Source organism: Mobula birostris, chromosome 7 (genome assembly GCF_030028105.1).
Source record: "Mobula birostris isolate sMobBir1 chromosome 7, sMobBir1.hap1, whole genome shotgun sequence".
NCBI classification, from domain to species: domain Eukaryota; kingdom Metazoa; phylum Chordata; class Chondrichthyes; order Myliobatiformes; family Myliobatidae; genus Mobula; species Mobula birostris.
Genome location: NC_092376.1, coordinates 174,233,973 through 174,254,712, shown reverse-complemented (window position 1 = coordinate 174,254,712; position 20,740 = coordinate 174,233,973). Strand labels below are relative to the sequence as shown.

The 20,740-nt window shown below is 41.8% G+C and overlaps 1 protein-coding gene across 2 annotated transcripts in view; it reads right to left on the bottom strand.

The window, feature by feature from the left end:
- The window catches only part of LOC140200581 (alpha-1,3-mannosyl-glycoprotein 4-beta-N-acetylglucosaminyltransferase B), a 431,883-nt gene that overhangs the window by 242,625 nt on the left and 168,518 nt on the right, over positions 1 to 20,740 (bottom strand). For both annotated transcript variants that reach the window (XM_072264115.1, XM_072264112.1), the window contains exon 4: positions 12,641 to 12,774. In XM_072264115.1, the coding sequence (XP_072120216.1) occupies positions 12,641 to 12,774 (134 nt within the window). The remainder of the gene's footprint in view (positions 1 to 12,640; positions 12,775 to 20,740) is intronic.

Below are 20,740 nucleotides of genomic sequence, written 5' to 3'. Positions count from 1 at the left end.
GAATGTGGTGGGCCTCGGACCAGGCCTCACTGGTTGGGTCCAGGTGCAGACCGGAGTTGAAGAAGCAATTCTGGTGCGGTGACCTCCAGCTGGGTCAGTAGCTTCACCAGGGTGTTGTTGATTTTGCGAGATGTAGCAGATTGGAGGTTTAGAAGGGTTTCTCAGGTATAGGGTAGCGTAGAGGGCAGTTTGCTGGGAGAGCACGCGCAGAGTCGCCAGTTACCGGCGCCCTCTTGAAACCTATTCTATAAGTTGTGGTATAAATTCCATAGCTTTATATTTCTCTCAACATAAACCGAAGGATTCTTTTGGACTTTTAATGGTTGTACATGATCATAATGTTTTAATAATAATATTCTTGTATGGTGCCCAGATTTGAGTACAATAAATTCAATTCAATTCAAACTCAAAGAACGTATAGATTATATATCATGAGATTTGAACAGGATAGCCTCTTATTCTGTATCGCTATTAATTGGGCAGCCACTTACATGGGACCTCCCTTAAAGAAAAAAAAACAATTGAGAAACAATTGACTGATTGCCAAACAATTTCTAACTAGTGTTAGTATGGCCGTTAGTGCTACACTGTGCTTAGAGCAAACGGTTTTTAAAAAGCATCAGATGAGTGTGTTTGCGTTCAAAAAGCAGTGATTTTTGTCACTGATAGTTGGCAAGAAATAAGTAGTGAGACAATTCAGAACTGTTTTGCTCACTATGGTTGCATGCGTTCAGGCTTGGAAATGCTAGAAACAGCTAGGAGTGAAAATGAAACAATTTCACTACTTCAACAAGTTAGGAGTTACAATGAATTTGAAGCTTTCGCCATTATTCTTGAATGTTACGATGAAAATTAAAATTTGGAGCCTGTAAGTGTCAAAAGCGTTAGAAACACAGAAAACCTACAGAACAATACAGGTCCTATCCAGGAGTCTCTTAAAAGACCCTATTGTATTCGCCTCCACCATCATCGCCGGCAACCCATTCCACGCACTCAGCACTCTCTGTGTAAAAAAATCTTACCCCTGACATCTCCTCTGTAGCTGCTTCTAAGCACCTTAAAACTGTGCCCTCTCGTGTTAGCCATTTCAGCCCTGGGAAAAAGCCTTTGACTATTTACACGATCAATGCCTCTCATCATCTTATACACCTCTATCAGGTTATCTCTCATCCTCTGCCGCACCAAGGAGAAAAGGCCAAGTTCACTCAACCAATTTTCGTAAGGCATGCTTCCCAATCCAGGCAACATTCTCGTAAATCTCCTCTACACCCTTTCTATAGTTTCCACATCCTTCCTGTAGTGAGGTGACCAGAACTGAACACAGTACTCCAAGTGGGGTCTGACCAGGGTCCTATATAGCTGTAACATTACCTCTCGGCTCTTAAACTCAATCCCATGGTTGATGAAGGCCAATGCACCATATGCCTCCTTAACCATACAGTCAACCTGCGCAGCAGCTTTGAGCGTCCTACAGACTTGGACCCCAAGATCCCTCTGATCCTCTACACTGCCAAGAGTCTTACCACTAATACTATATTCTGCCATCATATTTGACCTACCAAAATGAACCACCTCACACCTATCTGGGTTGAACTCCATCTGCCACTTCTCAGCCCGGGTTTGCATCCTATCGATGTCCTGCTGCAACCTCTGTCAGTCCTCCACACTATCCACAACACACCCAAACCTTTGTGTCATCAGCAAATTTACTAATCCATCCCTCCACTTCCTTATCCAGGTCATTTATAAAAATCACAAAGAGAAGGGGGTCCCAGAACAGATACCTGAGGCACACCACTGGTCACCAACCTCTATGCAGAATATAACCTGTCTACAAACACTCTTTGCCTTCTGGGGACAATCCAATTCTGGATCCACAAAGCAAGGTCCCCTTGGATCCTATGCCTCCTTACTTTCTCAATAAGCCTTGCATAGGGTACCTTATCAAATGCCTTGCTGAAATCCATATACACTACATCTACTGCTCTTCCTTCATCAATGTGTTTAGTCACATCCTCAAAAAATTTAATCAGGCTCGTAAGGCACAACTTGCCTTTGACAAAACCATGTTGACTATTCCTAATCATATTATGCCTCTCCGAATGTTCATAAATCCTGCCTCTCAGGATCTTTTCCATCAACTTACCAACCATTGAAGTAAGACTCACTGGTCTATAATTTCTTGGGCTATCTCTATTCCCTTTCTTGAATAAGGGAACAAAATCTGCAACCCTCCAATCCTCCGGAACCTCTGCTGTCCCCAATGATGATGCAACATCATTGCCAGAAGCTCAGTAATCTCCTCTCTCGCCTCCCACAGTAGCCTGGGGTACATTTCGTCTGGTCCCAGAGACTTATCCAACTTGATGCTTTCCAAAAGCTCCACCACACCCTGCTTCTATATGCTCAAGCCTTTCAATCCGCTGTAAGTCATCCCTACAAATGCCAAGATTCTTTTCCGTAGTGAATACTGAAGCAAAGTATTCATTAAGTACCTCTGCTATCTCCTCCGGTTCCATACACACTTTTCCACTGTTACACTTGATTGGTCCTATTCTCTCACGTCTTATCCTCTTGCTCTGTATTGTATGAAGGCTGTCCATTATCTGCACTAGGTGTCTGCGCTGATTTTGTTCATTACGTACACCGAATGAATTCCTCTGTCGATAACTATTAGGAAACGATACACAGTTTTTATAGTACTGTGGTACTATTGGTAGTGTTCTAATTTATTACTCAGTTAAACAGTAGTTTGTATTGGGGCAACTGCTTAATTGTGCCAAAATGTACTAGTCCCAGTGTGTCCCAGTTAACTGGAACTCACCGTATTTCAAAAATGTGTAAATTGCTTCTGTCATAAGATTCTCAGCAATAAAGCTGCTAGGCTGAACCTAATACTTATAACGTGGCTTTGGGCCAGTATTATCGACACATCAACTTGCTTTCTCATCTTGCTTTTACAGAATTATTTCACATGATCCAGTGATGCTTGTTCAGCTCGGTATGTAAGCAGTCAGTGCCTCCATCACTCTTCCCAATTTCATTTATGTTCTATTAGATTCTAATTTGATCACCAGAAAAAATTGTGTCCTATTCCTAAAGCTTTAAATAAATTATCAACAATTTTCCATGAGGCTCTCCAGTTGTCTTAAGATTCTCGGTAAAGACAAAATTGCCAAATATTCACATTAAAACACTGCAAGAACCAGTCTGCATCATTTTTGAATGAGGAGAGCCTAAAGCAACACTGAAAACATGCAAATTCTTCCCAATCACCAACACACCAAATGCCCAATTCCACACAATCACTGACACTCCAGCCACTCAACTCTACCCAATCACTGACACTCCAGCCACTCAACCCTACCCAATCACTGACACTCCAGCTGCTCAATTTTACCCAATCACCAACACTCCAGCAGCTCAAGTCTACCCATTCACTGACACTCCAGCCACTCAACTACCCAATCACTGACACTCCAGCCACTCAATCACCAACATGGCAGCTGCTCAATTCCATCCAATCACTGATGCACCAACCATGCACTCTCCTTCCATGGTTTACAATCACACCAATTTATCATTCCATCCCACTGTTTCACTCTTTTCACAGACCATGTACATTTTATTTCATCAACAATTTAACCCAACATTGACAGGTTTAGTTATTCAGTATATCTATATAGTGTACTGGTAAACTTTCTGGATTAGATAGCATATCTTATTAAGATAGAAACATAGAAAACATAGAAAATAGGTGCAGGAGTAGGCCATTCGGCCCTTCGAGCCTGCACCGCCATTTATTATGATCATGGCTGATCATCCAACTCAGAATCCCGCCCCAGCCTTCCCTCCATACCCCCTGACCCCCGTAGCCACAAGGGCCATATCTAACTCCCTCTTAAATATAGCCGATGAACTGGCCTCAACTGTTTCCCGTGGCAGAGAATTCCACAGATTCACCACTCTCTGTGTGAAGAAGTTTTTCCTAATCTCGGTCCTAAAAGGCTTCCCCTCCATCCTCAAACTGTGGCCCCTCGTTCTGGACTTCCCCAACATCGGGAACAATCTTCCTGCATCTAACCTGTCCAATCCCTTTAGGATTTTATACGTTTCAATCAGATCCCCCCTCAATCTTCTAAATTCCAACGAGTACAAGCCCAGTTCATCCAGTCTTTCTTCATATGAAAGTCCTGCCATCCCAGGAATCAACCTGGTGAACCTTCTTTGTACTCCCTCTATGGCAAGGATGTCTTTCCTCAGATTAGGGGACCAAAACTGCACACAATACTCCAGGTGTGGTCTCACCAAGGCCTTGTACAACTGCAGTAGTATCTCCCTGCTCCTGTACTCGAATCCTCTCGCTATAAATGCCAGCATACCATTCGCCTTTTTCACCGCCTGCTGTACCTGCATGCCCACTTTCAATGACTGGTGTATAATGACAGTTTGAGATAGTTTGAGTCAGCTATGGATTTGTTCTTTTGCGCAAAGGAGGATGAGAGGTAACTTGATGGAGATGTATAAGAGGAATAAGTGGACAGCCAGAGACTTTTTTCCCATGGTTGAAATAGCTAATTTGAGAGGACATAATTCTCAGGTGATTGGAGGAAAACCTAAGGGGATATCAAAGATAGTATTTTTTTAAATACAAGGTGGTGGGTGTGTGGAATGCCCTGCCAGGGTTAATGGCAGAGGCAGACAAATTAGGGGTATTTAAGAGATTCTTAAGCAGATACATTAGGGGTATTTAAAAGACTCATGGATGATAGAAAAATGGAGGGCTATGTAGGAGGGAAGGGTTTGATTGATCTTGGAGTAGGTTAAAAGGTCAGAACAACATTGTGGGCCAAAGGACCTGTACTGTGCTATACTGTTCTAAGTTCAGCCCACCAAATCTGTTCCACAATTCAATCATGACTGATCTGTTTTTAAAACTCCATTCTCCCACCTAAGAATCTATTAACAGGACATATCAACAGAAATTGCAAGCAAATAAACAGAATGGATCAGATTCAGATTTATCACATGTTATCAAAACATGCAATGAAATGTGTTGTTTGTATTAACAACCAACACACTTAAAGATATGCAGGGGACAGCCCACAAGTCTCACCACACATTCTGGCATCAACATAGGATGCACACAACGTTCAGCAGAATAGCTCAAGCAACAACAAAACAAGCCCCTTTACCACTCTCACTCCTACCCACCCACCCACCCACCCCCCACTCACTCATACAGGCAGTCTTCCAACCCCAGGACAGGCTACCACTGGGCCTTAGCCCCGGACTCTAAGACATTGGTAACACTATCGTTAATGCAGATTATCACTATATAACCACATAAACCATATAACAATTACAGCACGGAAACAGGCCATCTCGGCCCTTCTAGTCCGTGCCGAACACTTACTCTCACCTCGTCCCACCGACCTGCACTCAGCCCATAACTTTCCTTTCCTGTCCAATTTAACTTCAAATGACAACATCGAACCTGCCTCAACCACTTCTGCTGGAAGCTCGTTCTACACAGCTACCACTCTCCGAGTAAAGAAGTTCCCCCTCACATTACCCCTAAACTTTTGCCCTTTAACTCTCAACTCATGTCCTCTTGTTTGAATCTCCCCCACTCTCAATGGAAAAAGCCTATCCACATCAACTCTATCTATTCCCCCTCATAATTTAAAATATCTCTATCAAATCCCCCCTCAACCTTCTACGCTCCAAAGAATAAAGACCCAACTTGCTCAACCTTTCTCTGTAACTTAGGAGATGAAACCCAGATAACATTCTAGTAAATCTTCTCTCTACTCTCTCTATTTTGTTGACATCTTTCCTATAATTCGGTGACCAGAACTGTACACAATACTCCAAATCTGGCCTTACCAATGCCTTGTACAATTTCAACATTACATCCCAACTCCTATACTCAATGCTTTGATTTATAAAGGCCAGCAGACCAAAAGCTTTCTTCACCACCCTATCCACATGAGATTCCACCTTCAGGGAACTATGCACCATTATTCCTAGTTCCCTCTGTTCTTCAATGCCCTACCACTTACCATGTATGTACCATTATTCCTAGTTCCCTCTGTTCTTCAATGCCCTACCATTTACCATGTATGCACCATTATTCTTAGTTCCCTCTGTTCTTCAATGCCCTACCATTTACCATGTATGTCCTATTTTGATTAGTCCTACCAAAGTGTAGCACCTCACGTTTATCAGCATTAAACTCCATCTGCCATCTTTCAGCCCACTCTTCTAACTGGCCTAAATCTCTCTGCAAGCTTTGAAAACCTACTTCATTATCCACATCTCCACCTATCTTACTATCATCTGCATACTTACTAATCCACTTTACCACCCCATCATCCAAATCATTAATATATATGACAAATAACATTGAACCCAGTGCAGATCCCTGAGGCACACCACTAGTCACCAACCTCCAATCTGACAAACAGTTATCCACCACTACCCTCTGGCGTCTCCCATCCAGCCACTGCTTCATTTTACGACTTCAATATTAATACCTAACGATTGAACCTTCCTAACTAACCTTCTGTGTGGAACCTTGTCAAAGTCCTTACTGAAGTCCATATAGACAACATCCACCGCTTTACCCTCGTCAACTTTCCTAGTAACCTTTTCATCTAACATTACCCTTTTTTAAAATGCAACCAAATTAAGAATGAAATGAGAAAGTATTTTTCCATAGTGGAAGACTGGGTGATTGTGTGCAGGGAAGAGCAGTTATGATGGGCAGGTGAGGACCACAAGAAGAGGTAAGAGGCCAGAGTAGGGAATAGAATAGAATAGTAGGGAAGGGGGAAAAAAAATAGTGGAAGATGGAGAAATGCCATCAGGTTGGAGGTTACCCAGACAGATATGAGATGTTGCTCTTCCAACCTGAGTAACCTTCTCCTCTTCATATATGTGACAAATAAAGCTAATCTTTACACAAAACTTCACAAGATAAAGAACCTTTGCAAATTATTTTCTTCTAAATATGTTTCTTCATCTGCTACATACCTCATTTCAATTTATTTACTTATTTAGAGATACCACGTGGAACAGGCCCTTCCAGCCCAACAAGCAACACTGCCCAGTAACCCACTTGTTTTAAAGTTTGAAGTACATTTATTATCAAAGTATGTAGACATTATACAACCTTGAGATTTGTCTCGTTACGGGCAGCCACAAAACAAGAAACCCAAAAGAACCCATTAAAAAAAGATAAATAGTGCACACAATAAGAGTAAGCAAATAGCACTTAGAACAAAAGTGAGTCCTCAGAGACAAAGCTCGGAGCAGGCCCATGGCCTCAGCTCAGCATAGCGGAGGAAACACTGGGGAGACTGCAGACAAGAATCCCGGAGCAAACTTTAGCCTAATTGCAGGACAATTTACAATGACCAATTAACCTACTAACCTGTACATCTTTGGAATGTGGGAGGAAACCAGAGCACACAGAGGAAATCCACGCACTCATGGGAAGGATGTACAAACTCCTTACAGAGGGATTTTGGATATAACTGCGAACTCTGATGCCCCAAGTAGCAATAGTGTCACACTAACCACAGCACTACCAAGGCTCTCTATGATCATCCCCAATCTTATTATTATGTCCACTATTTGAGTCTCTGCTATCCCAATCTTTCTCTGCTACACCTAGTGCACAGATACATATAAGAGGCTGACTGTAGAAGCTAATGCTGCACCAAGTCAATAATTTTGGTAATTACTGAACCCCTGATGAGCTGTTTATATAATTATGTCTGGACTTTAAGCAAATAACACTATTTTGCTTGGAAAAAACACCAATTAAGTCTGAGACTTTATTTAACCACCCACAAGCATTCAGCAAATAATTTGTAAATGATTCCAAAGCTGCTGTGTTGAAAGAACATAATCCTATTTTATTCTAACCTCACATTCTGACATTAGCTCTCTTCTCTCATTCCTCACGAACAACAGGTTCCTTGTTAGTAAAATCTAGGAACTGATTCTAGACATCAAAAAGTGGTATCCACCATTAAGGACCTCATCATCCTCTTCTCATTGCTACCATCAAGGAGGTGGCATAGGAGATTGAAGACACACATTCAGTGTTTGCGAACAGCCTCTTCCCCTCCACCATCAGATTTCTGAATGGACAATGAACCCATAAACACTACCTCACAATTATTTTGCTTTTTCCACTACTCATTTAATTTAATTTCTTTATGCACTATATATTTCTTATTGTAATTTATATATTTTATTATGTACTGTAATGTACTGCTGCTGCAAAGCAACATATTTCATGAGATATGCCAGTGATATTTAACCTGATTCTGAACGACTTGAGGGTGAGGTAGATAGAAAACAGACTGCATGAATTGTCAGCCCCTCCTTATGCATTGCATGTTTGCCACATTGACGCAGAGGAAAGCACAGATACAGAGATTCACTATTACCCACTCTGCAGGTTCTGCTCTGAAGATATAACATCTTAAGCAGGTACTACAAGGTAAATATCAAGATGTTTCCACTCATAAGAGAGACTCAAAGGACCCCCGCCATCCAGGCCATGTTCTTTTCTCACAACTACCATCAGGCATTAGGTACAGGAGCCTTAGATCCCATAACCAGCACGTTCAGGAACAGTTATAACCCTACAACATCAGGCTCCTATACCAAATGGATAACTTCACTCACCTCAACAATTCCATAACCTATGTGCTCATTTTCAAGGACTCTACAACTCATGTTCTCAGTATAATTTAATTTTTAAATTTGCATTATTCATCTTATTTTTATTCTATTTTTTATTTAGAGATACAGTGCAGAACAGGCCCTTCCGGCCCAATGAGCAGCACTGCCCAGCAACCCGCTGATTTAACCCCAGCCTAAGCACAGGACAATTTGCGATGACCAATTAACTATTAACCAGTATGTCTTTGGACTGTAGAAGAAATCAAGAGCATCCGGTTGCATAGTGGTTGTTTGTCACTCTTTCTTTTTATATAGTTATTCATAAATTCTAACGTATGACCTTATTTTCTATAAATGTCTGCAAGAAAATGAATCTCAAGGTAGTATATGGTAATATACAGTATATGTACATTTGATAATAATGTTACTTTGATACCATCCCTTCAACCTGTTCTGATGATCAATAAATCAATAGTTGATCAGCTGTGGATCTTAATTCCACTTTCTTGCGAGATCCCCATAATTTTCCGCTTTCACACAGTACCAGGTCTGTTTCTCTCAGGCCTGGGTATGTTCAATGACCCAACTTTCACAGCATTCTGGAAATAAGGAATTCACTAAACTCAATTCACTAAATCAGGTGTAGAGCATCTTCAAAGACTCTCGCTAATTTCTACAGGTGTTGCATGGAAAGCATCCTGCCTGGTTGCATCACCTTCTGGTGTGGAGGGGCCACTGCACAGGACTGGAAAAAGCTGCAGAGGGTTGCAAGTTCAGCCAGCTCCATCATGGGCACTAGGCTCCCCATCATCCAGGATATCTTCAAATGGCAATGCCACAAGGTGGCGGTATTAATTATTAAAGATCCTCTTCTCATTACTATCATCTGGGAGGGGTTACAAGAGCCTGAGACACACTCAACATTTCAGGAATAGATTCTTTCCCCCCACTATCAGAATTTTATACCATCCATGAACACATAAATACTACCTCACTATTTTTGTTTTTTAACACTACTTATATTTTTATACACATTTCTTAAAATATAGTATATCTTATGTCTTACGTTATACTGTTTCCGCAAGACAATTTCGCAACATATGTCAGTGATAATAAACCTAATCCTGATTCACAATGCTCAAAAAAGAAATTCCTTTACCTCTTAGTCTTAAATGGACTTAATTTCTCCTAAAATCATGTCGCAAAGTTCCAATAACATCCTCACAAGGTGACAAGATGCTGCCAGCGACCGTGCGACCAACAGCAACATCCTGCAGATAGCTCATGAAACAAATTCTACGTCTTCTTATTTTAAAAATGCTTCTTCTCCTGAACTGCGATTGATTGCAGCCTGTCATTTCCACTTTGATTATGTATTTTCGGGCCGACTGAGTGATTTGATATTTTTGCTATTTCCTGGGGAATGGCAAGGTTGAGAGCAGTGTGTGCATCCATAGTTTCCCAATGGCAGAACGTGAACCCTTGGTCAGCTCCATTACTCCTCTATTACTATTCACTGATTAAAGTGCCAAGCAAGATTGAAATCAGCAAGGATGAAGCAGAAGATGAGCAGGTGTTCAGCACTGCCTGGCTGCATTTGACCAATTTCCCTCTCGTTGCTGCCAGAGGAAATTGCAGGTTCGGTCACCCAGGCATAGCTCATGGCTGTGGGACTCTGTAGTTTGAGGTTTAACGTCCTCAGTGCTGAACGCTCTCTGCAATTGTGGGCTCATTTTGGAGCACTCTGTGGTTGATGTTCCATGTGTATCTGGTTACTCATTTTTTTGCTATTTGTGCGATTTGATCAAGGCGCCTTGGTGCGGAACTGGCTCTATGGCTGAGGCCTGCAGTCATCAGCACGGTGCTAAACTGAACTGACTCGGTGGCTGTGGCTCTTGGGAACTCTGCAATTTGATGTTTAATAATCTGTGTATTATTTGCTTGCCTTTTGCTGTTTGTGTGATTAGTTTTTCACACCTTGGGTGTTCAATGTTTTCTTCAAGTGGGTTCAATGGTGTTTCATTGTTTCATGGTTGCCTGCATGAGGACAAATCTCAGGGTTGTATGCTGTATACATACTTTGATAAACCATTTAAAGATTCATTTATTATTAAGGTGTTTGCAGTACACAACTCAGATTCGTTTTCTCCAGACAGCCATGATGCAAAGAAAACTATGGAGGACATTCAAAGGAAATCATTACCACCCCCCCTACCCAGCAAATCCCAAACCCCCAACTTCCTCCCTCACATATAAACACTAACAGATCACTTCACACATATAATGGCAGCTAGAACATCAAACCCCAAATCCCCAACCTCCTCACTTGCACAAAAAACTAACAAATTACTCCACACAGAAAACGGCAGCTAACTTCAAATCTCAAACCTCCTCCCTTGCACAAAAAAACTAACAGATCACTTCACACAGAAAACGGCAGCTAGAGCGTCAAATCCCAAATCTCCAAACCCCTCCCTCACACAAAAAAAACTAACAGATCACTTCACACGTAAAACGGCAGCTAGAGCATCAAATCCCAAACCTCTGCCCTCACATAAAAAAACTAACAGATCACTCTTAAGAAAAGATGGCCAAGACAGAATGCAAAAATAAACGTAGAACTGAAAGGGGCAAATTGAACTACAGTTAGTTTGAACTCCAGTCCACAGTCCAATCCACAAATCACAGAACTTCAATAACATCTTCCAACGGCATCAAGGAAAGTGACACTCGAATATAGAGGCCTTCCAAGATCCATCACACACAGAGATCATTACAATGGGGAGCAGGAGGCAGGTAGTCAGCACTGAACACTCGCTCTCAGCCACATTTGCCGTAATGTGTTAATCAGCGAGAAATGGAGACAATCATGGATTCGTACCCCTTCTCTGAGCTTCTTTGCCTTGAGGCTGATAGAGCTCGAGCTCACACTTGCACTCCCCTCCTAGAATTTTCTTGGAGACAGCAGAGCACTAGATCACTTAATCGATCTCCAAACTGTAAGTCGCAGGCTTAACTGTAGCTCCAACAGTTCCAGTAACACACTTGAGATTAAAAAAAACAAGTAGAAAAAGTGAAATAAGCAGTTCCGTGGACTACCTGAAAGACGTTGCCCATGGAAGCATTGTTCACTGGGGCCATCTTGGCAGCAAATAAGTGTACTTTGAAACCAAATCTACTTTGTCAAACCCACCCTGAATGCAATCATGGCTGTTTTGCATCTGCAGTTCTACATTCTTTGATACCCATTTGGATTAGTATCAGCACTTCTGGGCCCCCTATCTAAGAAAGGATATGCTGACACTGGAGATAGTTCAAAGAAGGTACACAAACATGATTCCAAGATTGAAAGGCTTATGATATGAGGAGCGTTTGATGCCTCTGGGCCTGTACTCGCTGGAATTCAGAAGAATGAGGAGGATCTCATTCACACCTATCAAATGTTGAAAGGTCTCCATAGGGTGGATGTGGAGAGGATTATTTCCTATAGTGGAGGAGTCTAAGACCAAAGGACACAGCTTCAGAATAGAGGGGCGTCTTTTTAAAATGAGACAAGGAGAAATTTCTTTAGCGAGAGGCTGGTGAATTTGTGGAATTTGTTGCCACAGGTGGCTGTGGAGGACAAGTTATTGGGTATATTTTAGTTAGGCAGAGGTTGATAGATTCTTGAATGGTCAGCACATGAAGGGATACGGGGAGAAGGTAGGAGACTGGGGCTGAGAGGGAAATGGATCAGCCATGATAAAATGGAGGAGCAGACTCATTGGGCCAAATGGCCTAATTCTGCTCCTATGTCTTATTATCTTAAAACAGAAATTGATTATTTACCCTTCTCCAAAAGCCCCCAAGCAGGGGAAACAGTCAATGGAAACCCCCTGATTTACCACTCAGATCACCACTCAGCACTCTATTCTTAAACAGCAGGACTTTAACTCACCTCTGCAATGAGTACGACAATCACACAGTCCTGCTTCTCCTCAGGAGTCAGCTCATAAATTAGCGAGTTCAAGGTGTCGATCAAGTAACTGTGCACCTCCCGCTTAACGGTGGGAACTCCCATCACTATTGAAACTGAGCACACGATGGAAAAATAGATCAGGGTTTCATCAACAATGCAGATCATACGTTACAAATCTACCAAGACAATGCAAATCCGGGAAATAAAGCAGCACAATACTTTTAGTTGGATTGTACATATTCACTGCCCTTCCTGCAGAGTGTAGTGTTAAATGACCAAGAACAAGGAGCTGATGTCATTGACTGGAGAGAGACCACAGGTGGTGGCACTGAAATCAATGTAATGCTGAGGCTTTATAAGGTATTGGTCAGACCGCACTTGGAACTTTGAGAAATTTTGAGCCTCATGTCTAAGAAAGGATGCACCAACATTGGAAAGGGTCCAGTGGAGGTTCATGAGAATTACCATGGGAATGAAAGGGTTACAATATGAGGAGCATTTGATGATCTGAGCCTGTACTCACCAGGTTTGTGGATGATACAAAGACAGGTGGAAGATTAAGCGGTGTAGAGGAAGCAGGGCGTCTCCAGAAGGACTTAGACAGATTGGGAAAATGAGCAAGAAAGTGGTAGGTGGAATACAGTGTCAGGAAGTGTATCGTCATGCATTTTAGCAGAAGGAATAAAGATGTAAACTATTTTTGGAAACTTCAAAAATCAGATATGTAAAGCAACTTGGGAGTCCTTCTGCACGATTCATAGTCATAGAAGACTACAGCACAGAAATAGGCCCTTCAGCCCATCCTGAAATATTTAAACTGCTTAGTCCCATCGACCTGCACCCAGACCACAGCCTTCCATATCCATCCCATCAATGTACTTATCTAAACTTCTCTTAAATGTTGAAGTTGAAATTGCGTCCACCACTTGAGCTGGCTGCCCGTTCCACACCCTCAACACTCCCCGTGTGAAGAAGTTTCCACTTGTGTTCCCCTTAAACATTTCACCTTTCACCCTTAACCATGCATTTAGTTGTAATCTCACCAGTTTCTCATTGTGAAGGAAATTATTTTCATCTCATTACCGATCCATTAACAGTGTTAAAATCGCACTATGAAGTAAGTTGATGAGGCTATTTGAACTTCTTGTATTCAGTGGATTCTGGTTAAATGGGACATATTGGAACCAGTACATTTTGGCCCAATTAAGTGGCTGCTCCATTTAGACGAAGCTTCATGGAAATAGAAGCTTACTGTTTAACCCTACTGTTTAACTGAAGGGTCTCAGCCTGAAACGTCGACTGCACCTCTTCCTAGAGATACTGCCTGGCCTGCTGCGTTCACCAGCAACTTTTATGTGTGTTGTTTAACTGAGTAACAGATTATGTATTTGAATGAAATTCAGAACAAATTAGAACACTAATACTACTACAGTATTATAAAACTGTGCATTAGTTCATAATAGTTAACCACAGACGAATTCATCCAGTGTATGCAGCTATGTTCTTTTGACTGTAAACGAACAAAATCAGCACAAACACCTAGTGTAGGTAATAGACTGCCTTCATGCAATGCTTTTGACGATTGCATCCTCCAAATCTTCATTTTCATTGTAACATTCAAGAGGATTGCCAATACCTTCAAATTCTTCATAGTTCCTTGCTAAAGTAGTGAAATAGTTTCATTTTCACACATGGCCATTTCTGGCACCTCCAAGCCTGAACGCTTGAAATCGCAGTGACCAAAACTGTTCTGAATTGTCATATTGCTTATCTCTCACCAACAATCAGTGGCAAAAATCACTGTTTTTTCAACACAAACACATGCAGCTGATGCTATTTTAAAACCATTTGCTCTTAGTACAGTGTAGTATCTAACACACACACATCTGAATTCATTTAGAAATCTTTCAACAAAGTCTCATATCCCAATTAAGCGGCATAGTGTCCCAAATAAATGAAGGAAATCCCAGCTATATTTCTGAATTACTTTTCGTTCTTTATGATCTGTCCCAATAAATAGCTGCCCCGATTAATCACTGGCCCAATTAACTGGAATCCACTATATTTGCAGCTTATCAGGTATATCCTTTTATGTGTTTCTCTTCTGTCTTGGGAGTTCTGCTGGATGAAGAGCTTTTATAAGATGGTAAGAGGTACGGATTGAATGGATAGCCGGAGATCTTTTTCCCCCAGGGCGGAAATGGCAAATACACGAGGCTAACAACCTTATCAAATTGAATGGCAACTTTGAGGGATATATGGATGTGAGGCCTCTGTTCCTCCATACTGCCAAGATTCCTGCCATTAACCCTATATTCTGCCTTCAAATACGACCTTCCAAAGTAAATTACTTCACTTTTCCAGGTTGAACTCCATTTGCCACTTCTCAGCCCAGCCCTGCATCCTGTCAAAGACTGAAACCTACGACAACCTTCTAACCATCCACAACTCCGCCAACCTTTATGCCATCTGCAGACTTACTCACCCTCCCTTCCACTTTCCCATTATGTATGTTTTTTTTTGTAAATTCTATTGTATTTCCTTATTTTCCTGCAAATATCTGCAGGAAAATGAATCTCAAGATAGTATATGGTAACAGATACTTACTTTGATAATGAATTTACTATGAACTTGTGAACTTTGAAGTGAGAGGCAACTTTACTGGAATGTACAAAATTCCAATGATGCAGCAAGGAGGTTTCCCTTGGCTAAGGATTCTACAACCAGGGGTCACGTAGAAAAAATGTGTAGACGGCAAGAAATGAGATAATGAGGAAATTCTCTGTCCAGTGAATGGTGAATCTTATCCATTCTCTTTCCCAGAGAGCTATGGAGTCTTAGTCACTGACTGTATTTAAAATAGAGATCAATGGATTTCAGAATTTTTCTGAAATCAAGGCATAGGGCAGAAAGCTGGAAGATCAGTCTTGATCTTGTTGGGTTGTCATGAAGGCTTGAGGGCCAAATGGCCAGCAGCCCGATTTCATGTTTTCAGAATCAGAATCAGACTTAATATCACCGGCATTAATCGTGAATTTTTTTAACTTTACAGTAGTAGTACAATGCAGTACATGATACTGGGAAAAAATTGTGAATTGCAGTAAGTTAAAAATAAATATAAAAGTTAAATTAAACAACTAATGCAAAATAATTAGAAATTAAAAAGTAGTGAGGTAATATTCATGGATTCATTGTCCATTCAGAAATCGGATGGCACAGGGGAAGAAGCTGTTCCTGAATCACTGAGCGTATAAATGGGAGTACTTGCCTGCTTCTGGTACACAGTAGCATAGTAGTTAACTTAACACTTTACAACAACAGCGATAGTGATTGGAATTTAATTCATGCCACTGTAAGAAGTTTATATATTCTCCCCAAGACCACGTGGGTTTCGTCCATATGCCCTGATTTCCTCTTGCATTCCGAAGATGTACAGGTTAGGGTTAGTGAATTGTGGGTATGCTATGTTGGCGCCACTGTGGGCTGCTCCTACCACATCCTCAGAACGTGTTAGTCGTTGCTGCAAATGACGCATTTCACTGTATGTTTTAATATGCATGTGACAAATAAAGCTAATCTTTATCATTTTTATCTTCTTGTTCTTACGTTCCCACAGGAGGCAGGTCACCCTCAAATGGCCCTCTGATGTGAGTCCAAGCTACCCTTGTGAAATTAATTTTTAAATGCACTCAAAATGGGTCCAGCAAGTCACTCCACCCAAGGTTGAGATGCACAATAATGTCCTCAGTGATACCTTCATCTGCCTATTCAGACCTAAGAGAGGCATGGATAGAGAGCCAGAGTCTGCTTCCCATGATGAGGGGAGATGAAAGTAAAGAGTGTGGGATTAACACACACAACATGCTGGAGGAACTCAGCAGGCCAGGCAGCATCTACGGAAAAAATGTAGAGTCCATGTTTCGGGTCGTTTCGGATTTCCAGCATCTGCAGATCTTCTCTTGAGTGTAGGTTTAAGCAGGAGGAAATTTAAGGGGGATCTGACGGGTGATGTTTTCCACACAAAGTGTAGTTGATAACCTGGTATGAGCTGCCAGTGCAGGCGATGGAGGAAGATCGTTTAAGGGAGATCTGAGGGATGATACTGTCCTCACAAAGAGTAGTTGATATCTGGTATGAGCTGCCAAAGCAGATGATGGAGGGAGAACAATAACATTTAACAGGCATCTTGACAGACATGTGAATGAGCAGGGCATAAAAGGAGATGGAATTAATACAGGAGTTCAAATCAGTTCAAAGTAAATTTAATATCAAAGTACATATATATCATCGTATATAACTCTGAGATTCATTCTCTTCTAGGTATTTACAGTAAATACAAACAAACTCAATAGAATCAATGAAAAACCGCACACAAGATGGACGAACAACCAATCTGCATTAGACAACCGTGCAAGTACAAGAAAAAAACAAAATAATAATAAAAAGGTAACAAATATCAAGAACATGGAATGAAGAGTCCTTGACAGTGAATTCATATGCTGTGGAAACAGTTCAGTGTAGGGCTGAGTGAAGTTATCCCCAGTGGTTCAAGAGTCTGATGATTGTTGGGTAATAACTGTTCAAGAAACTAGTGGTGTGTGTCCTGAGGCTCCTGTACCTCCTTCCTAATGGCAGCAGCGAGAAGAAAGCTTGGCTAGGATGTGGAGGCCTCTGATGCTGCTTTCTTGCGGAAGTGCTCCATGTAGATGTGCTCAATGCTGGCGAGTGCTTTACCCTTGATGGACTGAGCCATAATCAGTACTTTTTGTCGGCTTTTCCATTCAAGGGGCATTGGTGTTTCCATACCAGGCTGTGATGCAACAAATCAGTATACTCTCCAACGGACAACTACAGAAGTTTGTCAAGGTTTTAGATGACATGCCAAATCTACGCACACTTCTAAGGACAGGGCTGATGGTTTTACACAGAGAGTGGTGGGTGCCTGCAACAGCTTGCCAGGGATGGCGGTGGAAGCAGACATGTTAGTGGTGTTCAACAGGCTTTAGGACAGGGCACATTAACAGCAAGGCAATGGAGGGATATGGACCATATATGGGCAGATGTGCAGTTTAAAACGGCATCATGCTTGACACAGACATGGTGGACTGACAAACTGTTCCTGTGCTGCGCTATTTACTGCTCTGTTTTAATTGTTTCACTATCAGCAACCATTCATCCAGTAGGCCAGGAAATCCCTCGCTAAATCCCTCTTCCTTTTTTGTTCATATTTTAAGAGGCATCTAAAAGGATGTCTCCTCAGTCCCTCACATTTTTACCTCCCCTAATATACTGTTTAGTTCAACTTTCCTGTGTCTTTGGGCATTTAGTTACATTAGGAGATGTTATTTAATTGAAGGCTGCATTCCGAGTATGCCTCAAAACTTAGATTCTGTGTTTAGACATCAGTCAATCCGTTGTTTGCAAAGTTTTCATAATTGGTGTAGTGAGTAACTGTTTTTCTTTGCCTTTTCTTAAGGAAATTGTTCAGCAGTTTCAGACTTCCTTCCTGCAGAGAGCAGGATGACACATGGTTATTTTGGAGTGTGACAACTGAGTTTGTTTACTTCAGTTATACTCAGCTTGCCTTAGAGAGTCTTAGAGTATTCAGGAAGGAGGTACAGGAGCCTCAGGACCCACACCACCAGGTTCAGGAACAGTAATTACCCCAAAGGGGATAACTTCATTCACCCCAACACTGAACTGTTCCCACAACCTATGGACTCACTTTCAAGGACTCTTCATCTCATGTTCTCAATATTTATTGCTTACACTGGACAGCATTTATTTCAAAAGTGTTGCTTTCTCAGAAATTTTTGTGATTATGATAGACCACTGGTCTATCATAATCACAAAATATGAGGCTGAACACAAATAAAATTTCAAGTTATTTGTATCACATAGGAATTTGGAGAAAAAAGAAAGTAACTTTTATTGAATATAATGTGTTAAAATGCATAACAGTACTAATGCTTTGCAAAAGATCAACTAAGCTAAAAAATGTTTTGTTGATGATTTTCATTTGTACTCAGTGTCTGAGGCTTCTCACTTCAGTGTCCAACAATGATCAGCCAGTATTGGTGGATTCCAGTTGCCCTGATACCGTTCCTCCATGATCACAATGTCCTAGTGAACCTTTCACCATGCTCAGCACTGACAGAACCAAGATTTGCAGGGAAGAAGTCCAAATGGGAATGCAGAAAATGAATCTTTAGTGACAGGTTGCACCTCATGGTTTTGTATGCTTGAAGCATGGTGTCAAACCAGCTGCACATAGCTTGGTGTTCTGTATTTGCCAAGAAAATTTTCCAACAGCATCCTTGAATGGTAACCCCTAACGGTGACTCTTTTGCTTGCATCTTCGGAAATAGCTCTATTTCCATCTTTAGTATCTTTATTTTTCCCTTTCAGGGTTCTTTTGAAAACCATGACCTGGAATTACATGCTGACTATGGTTCTTTGCGGGAATGGGATCTGCTCTCAGGGTTTCACCACTGGCCATTATTGGGCACGCCAAGGGCACAGCCTAAGAGCTTCACTCACTTTCAGGGGTTCAAGATTTCGTAGCTCTGGAGATGGGGGATGGGGGGGAATCAGAGGTTGGTGTCCAAGCAGGAGATCGGTGTGTCATGGGAGGTGGAAGATCTAAGGCTGTGTGCCCAGAGACCAGAGATCTTTGGGCACAGAGCTTGGAAAAAGCAACGCAACGGCCTTTTAACCCCGTAAACCAGTGAGTTGTTTGTTATGTCTCCCTTCTCACTGTGAAACAGAGACACCTCTTTCCTCTTTATTAGGGAGACAGAGAGCCTGCGGTATGCCGAATACCGGGTGAACGAGCAGTCTTTGGGGTACGGCAAGTCTGAGTCTTTGCTGTTGCTTTGCTCACGCTTGAGTGCTCAGTGGTGGGTGCCGATGTTTTTCTTTGCTGGTGAGGGGAGGGGGGATCGTAGCTTGCTGCCGCTTATGCGTGGAGAAAGGGGAGCTGAGCGGAACTCAGGGGTTCTAACATTTAACTGTCATTCATATTTTGGGGGCACTCCTCTGTTTTTCGTGGATGGTTGTGAAGAAAAAGTATTTCAGGATGTATATTGTATACATTTCTCTGACATTAATTGTACCTTTGAAACCTTTGATTGCCTTCCATGCGATTTTCTCTGGTCCCACTAGATGTTCTTCAAATTGCCTGTCTTTGATAACCTATTTGATTTGTGGACCAACAAAAATGCCTTCTCTAATCTTGGCATTAGTTATTCTGGGAAACATCTTAAATATCAAAATCCTTGTTCATCACTTTCACAAATTATTTCACAAGCTCCAGTTTTATATGAAGAGAAGGCAAAAATATCTTTATTTGGTCTACAAGTGGCTTATGTGCCACTCTTTGAACCAATTGCTTAAGGAGAGGCCAATCCTTTTAATGTAAAGAGATCCTTTAGCACAGCTGTCCCCTTCGCAAATGAAACAACAGTACTTGGTGCATCTGAACTGCATTCCTAGTAGCAGCACTGCTACTTTCAGATCACCACAGATGTTCCAGTTATAGTTACTGCACTGTATGTGTTTCAACAAGACTTCCAGATTTCAGTAGTTTTCTTTTATGTGTACGGTATAGCTGATTGGTATTGCAGGGTGGGCATTGCAATTGGTATTGGAGGATGGATATTGTTGATCGGTATTGAAGGGTGGACATTGCTGATCGGTATTGATGGGTGGACATTGCTGATCGGTATTGATGGGTGGACATTGCCGATTGGTATTGATGGGTGGACATTGCCGACTGGTATTGCAGGGTGGACATTGCCGATTGGTATTGATGGGTGGACATTGCTGATCGGTATTGATGGGTGGACATTGCCGACTGGTATTACAGGGTGGACATTGCCGATTGGTATTGATGGGTGGACATTGCTGATTGGTATTGGAGGGTGGACATTGCTGATCGGTATTGCAGGGTGGACATTGCTGATCAGTATTGCAGGGTGGACACTGCTGATTGGTATCGAAGGGTGGACATCGCCGATTGGTATTGAAGGGTGGATATTGCCGATTGGTATTGAAGGGTGGACATTGCCGATTGGTATT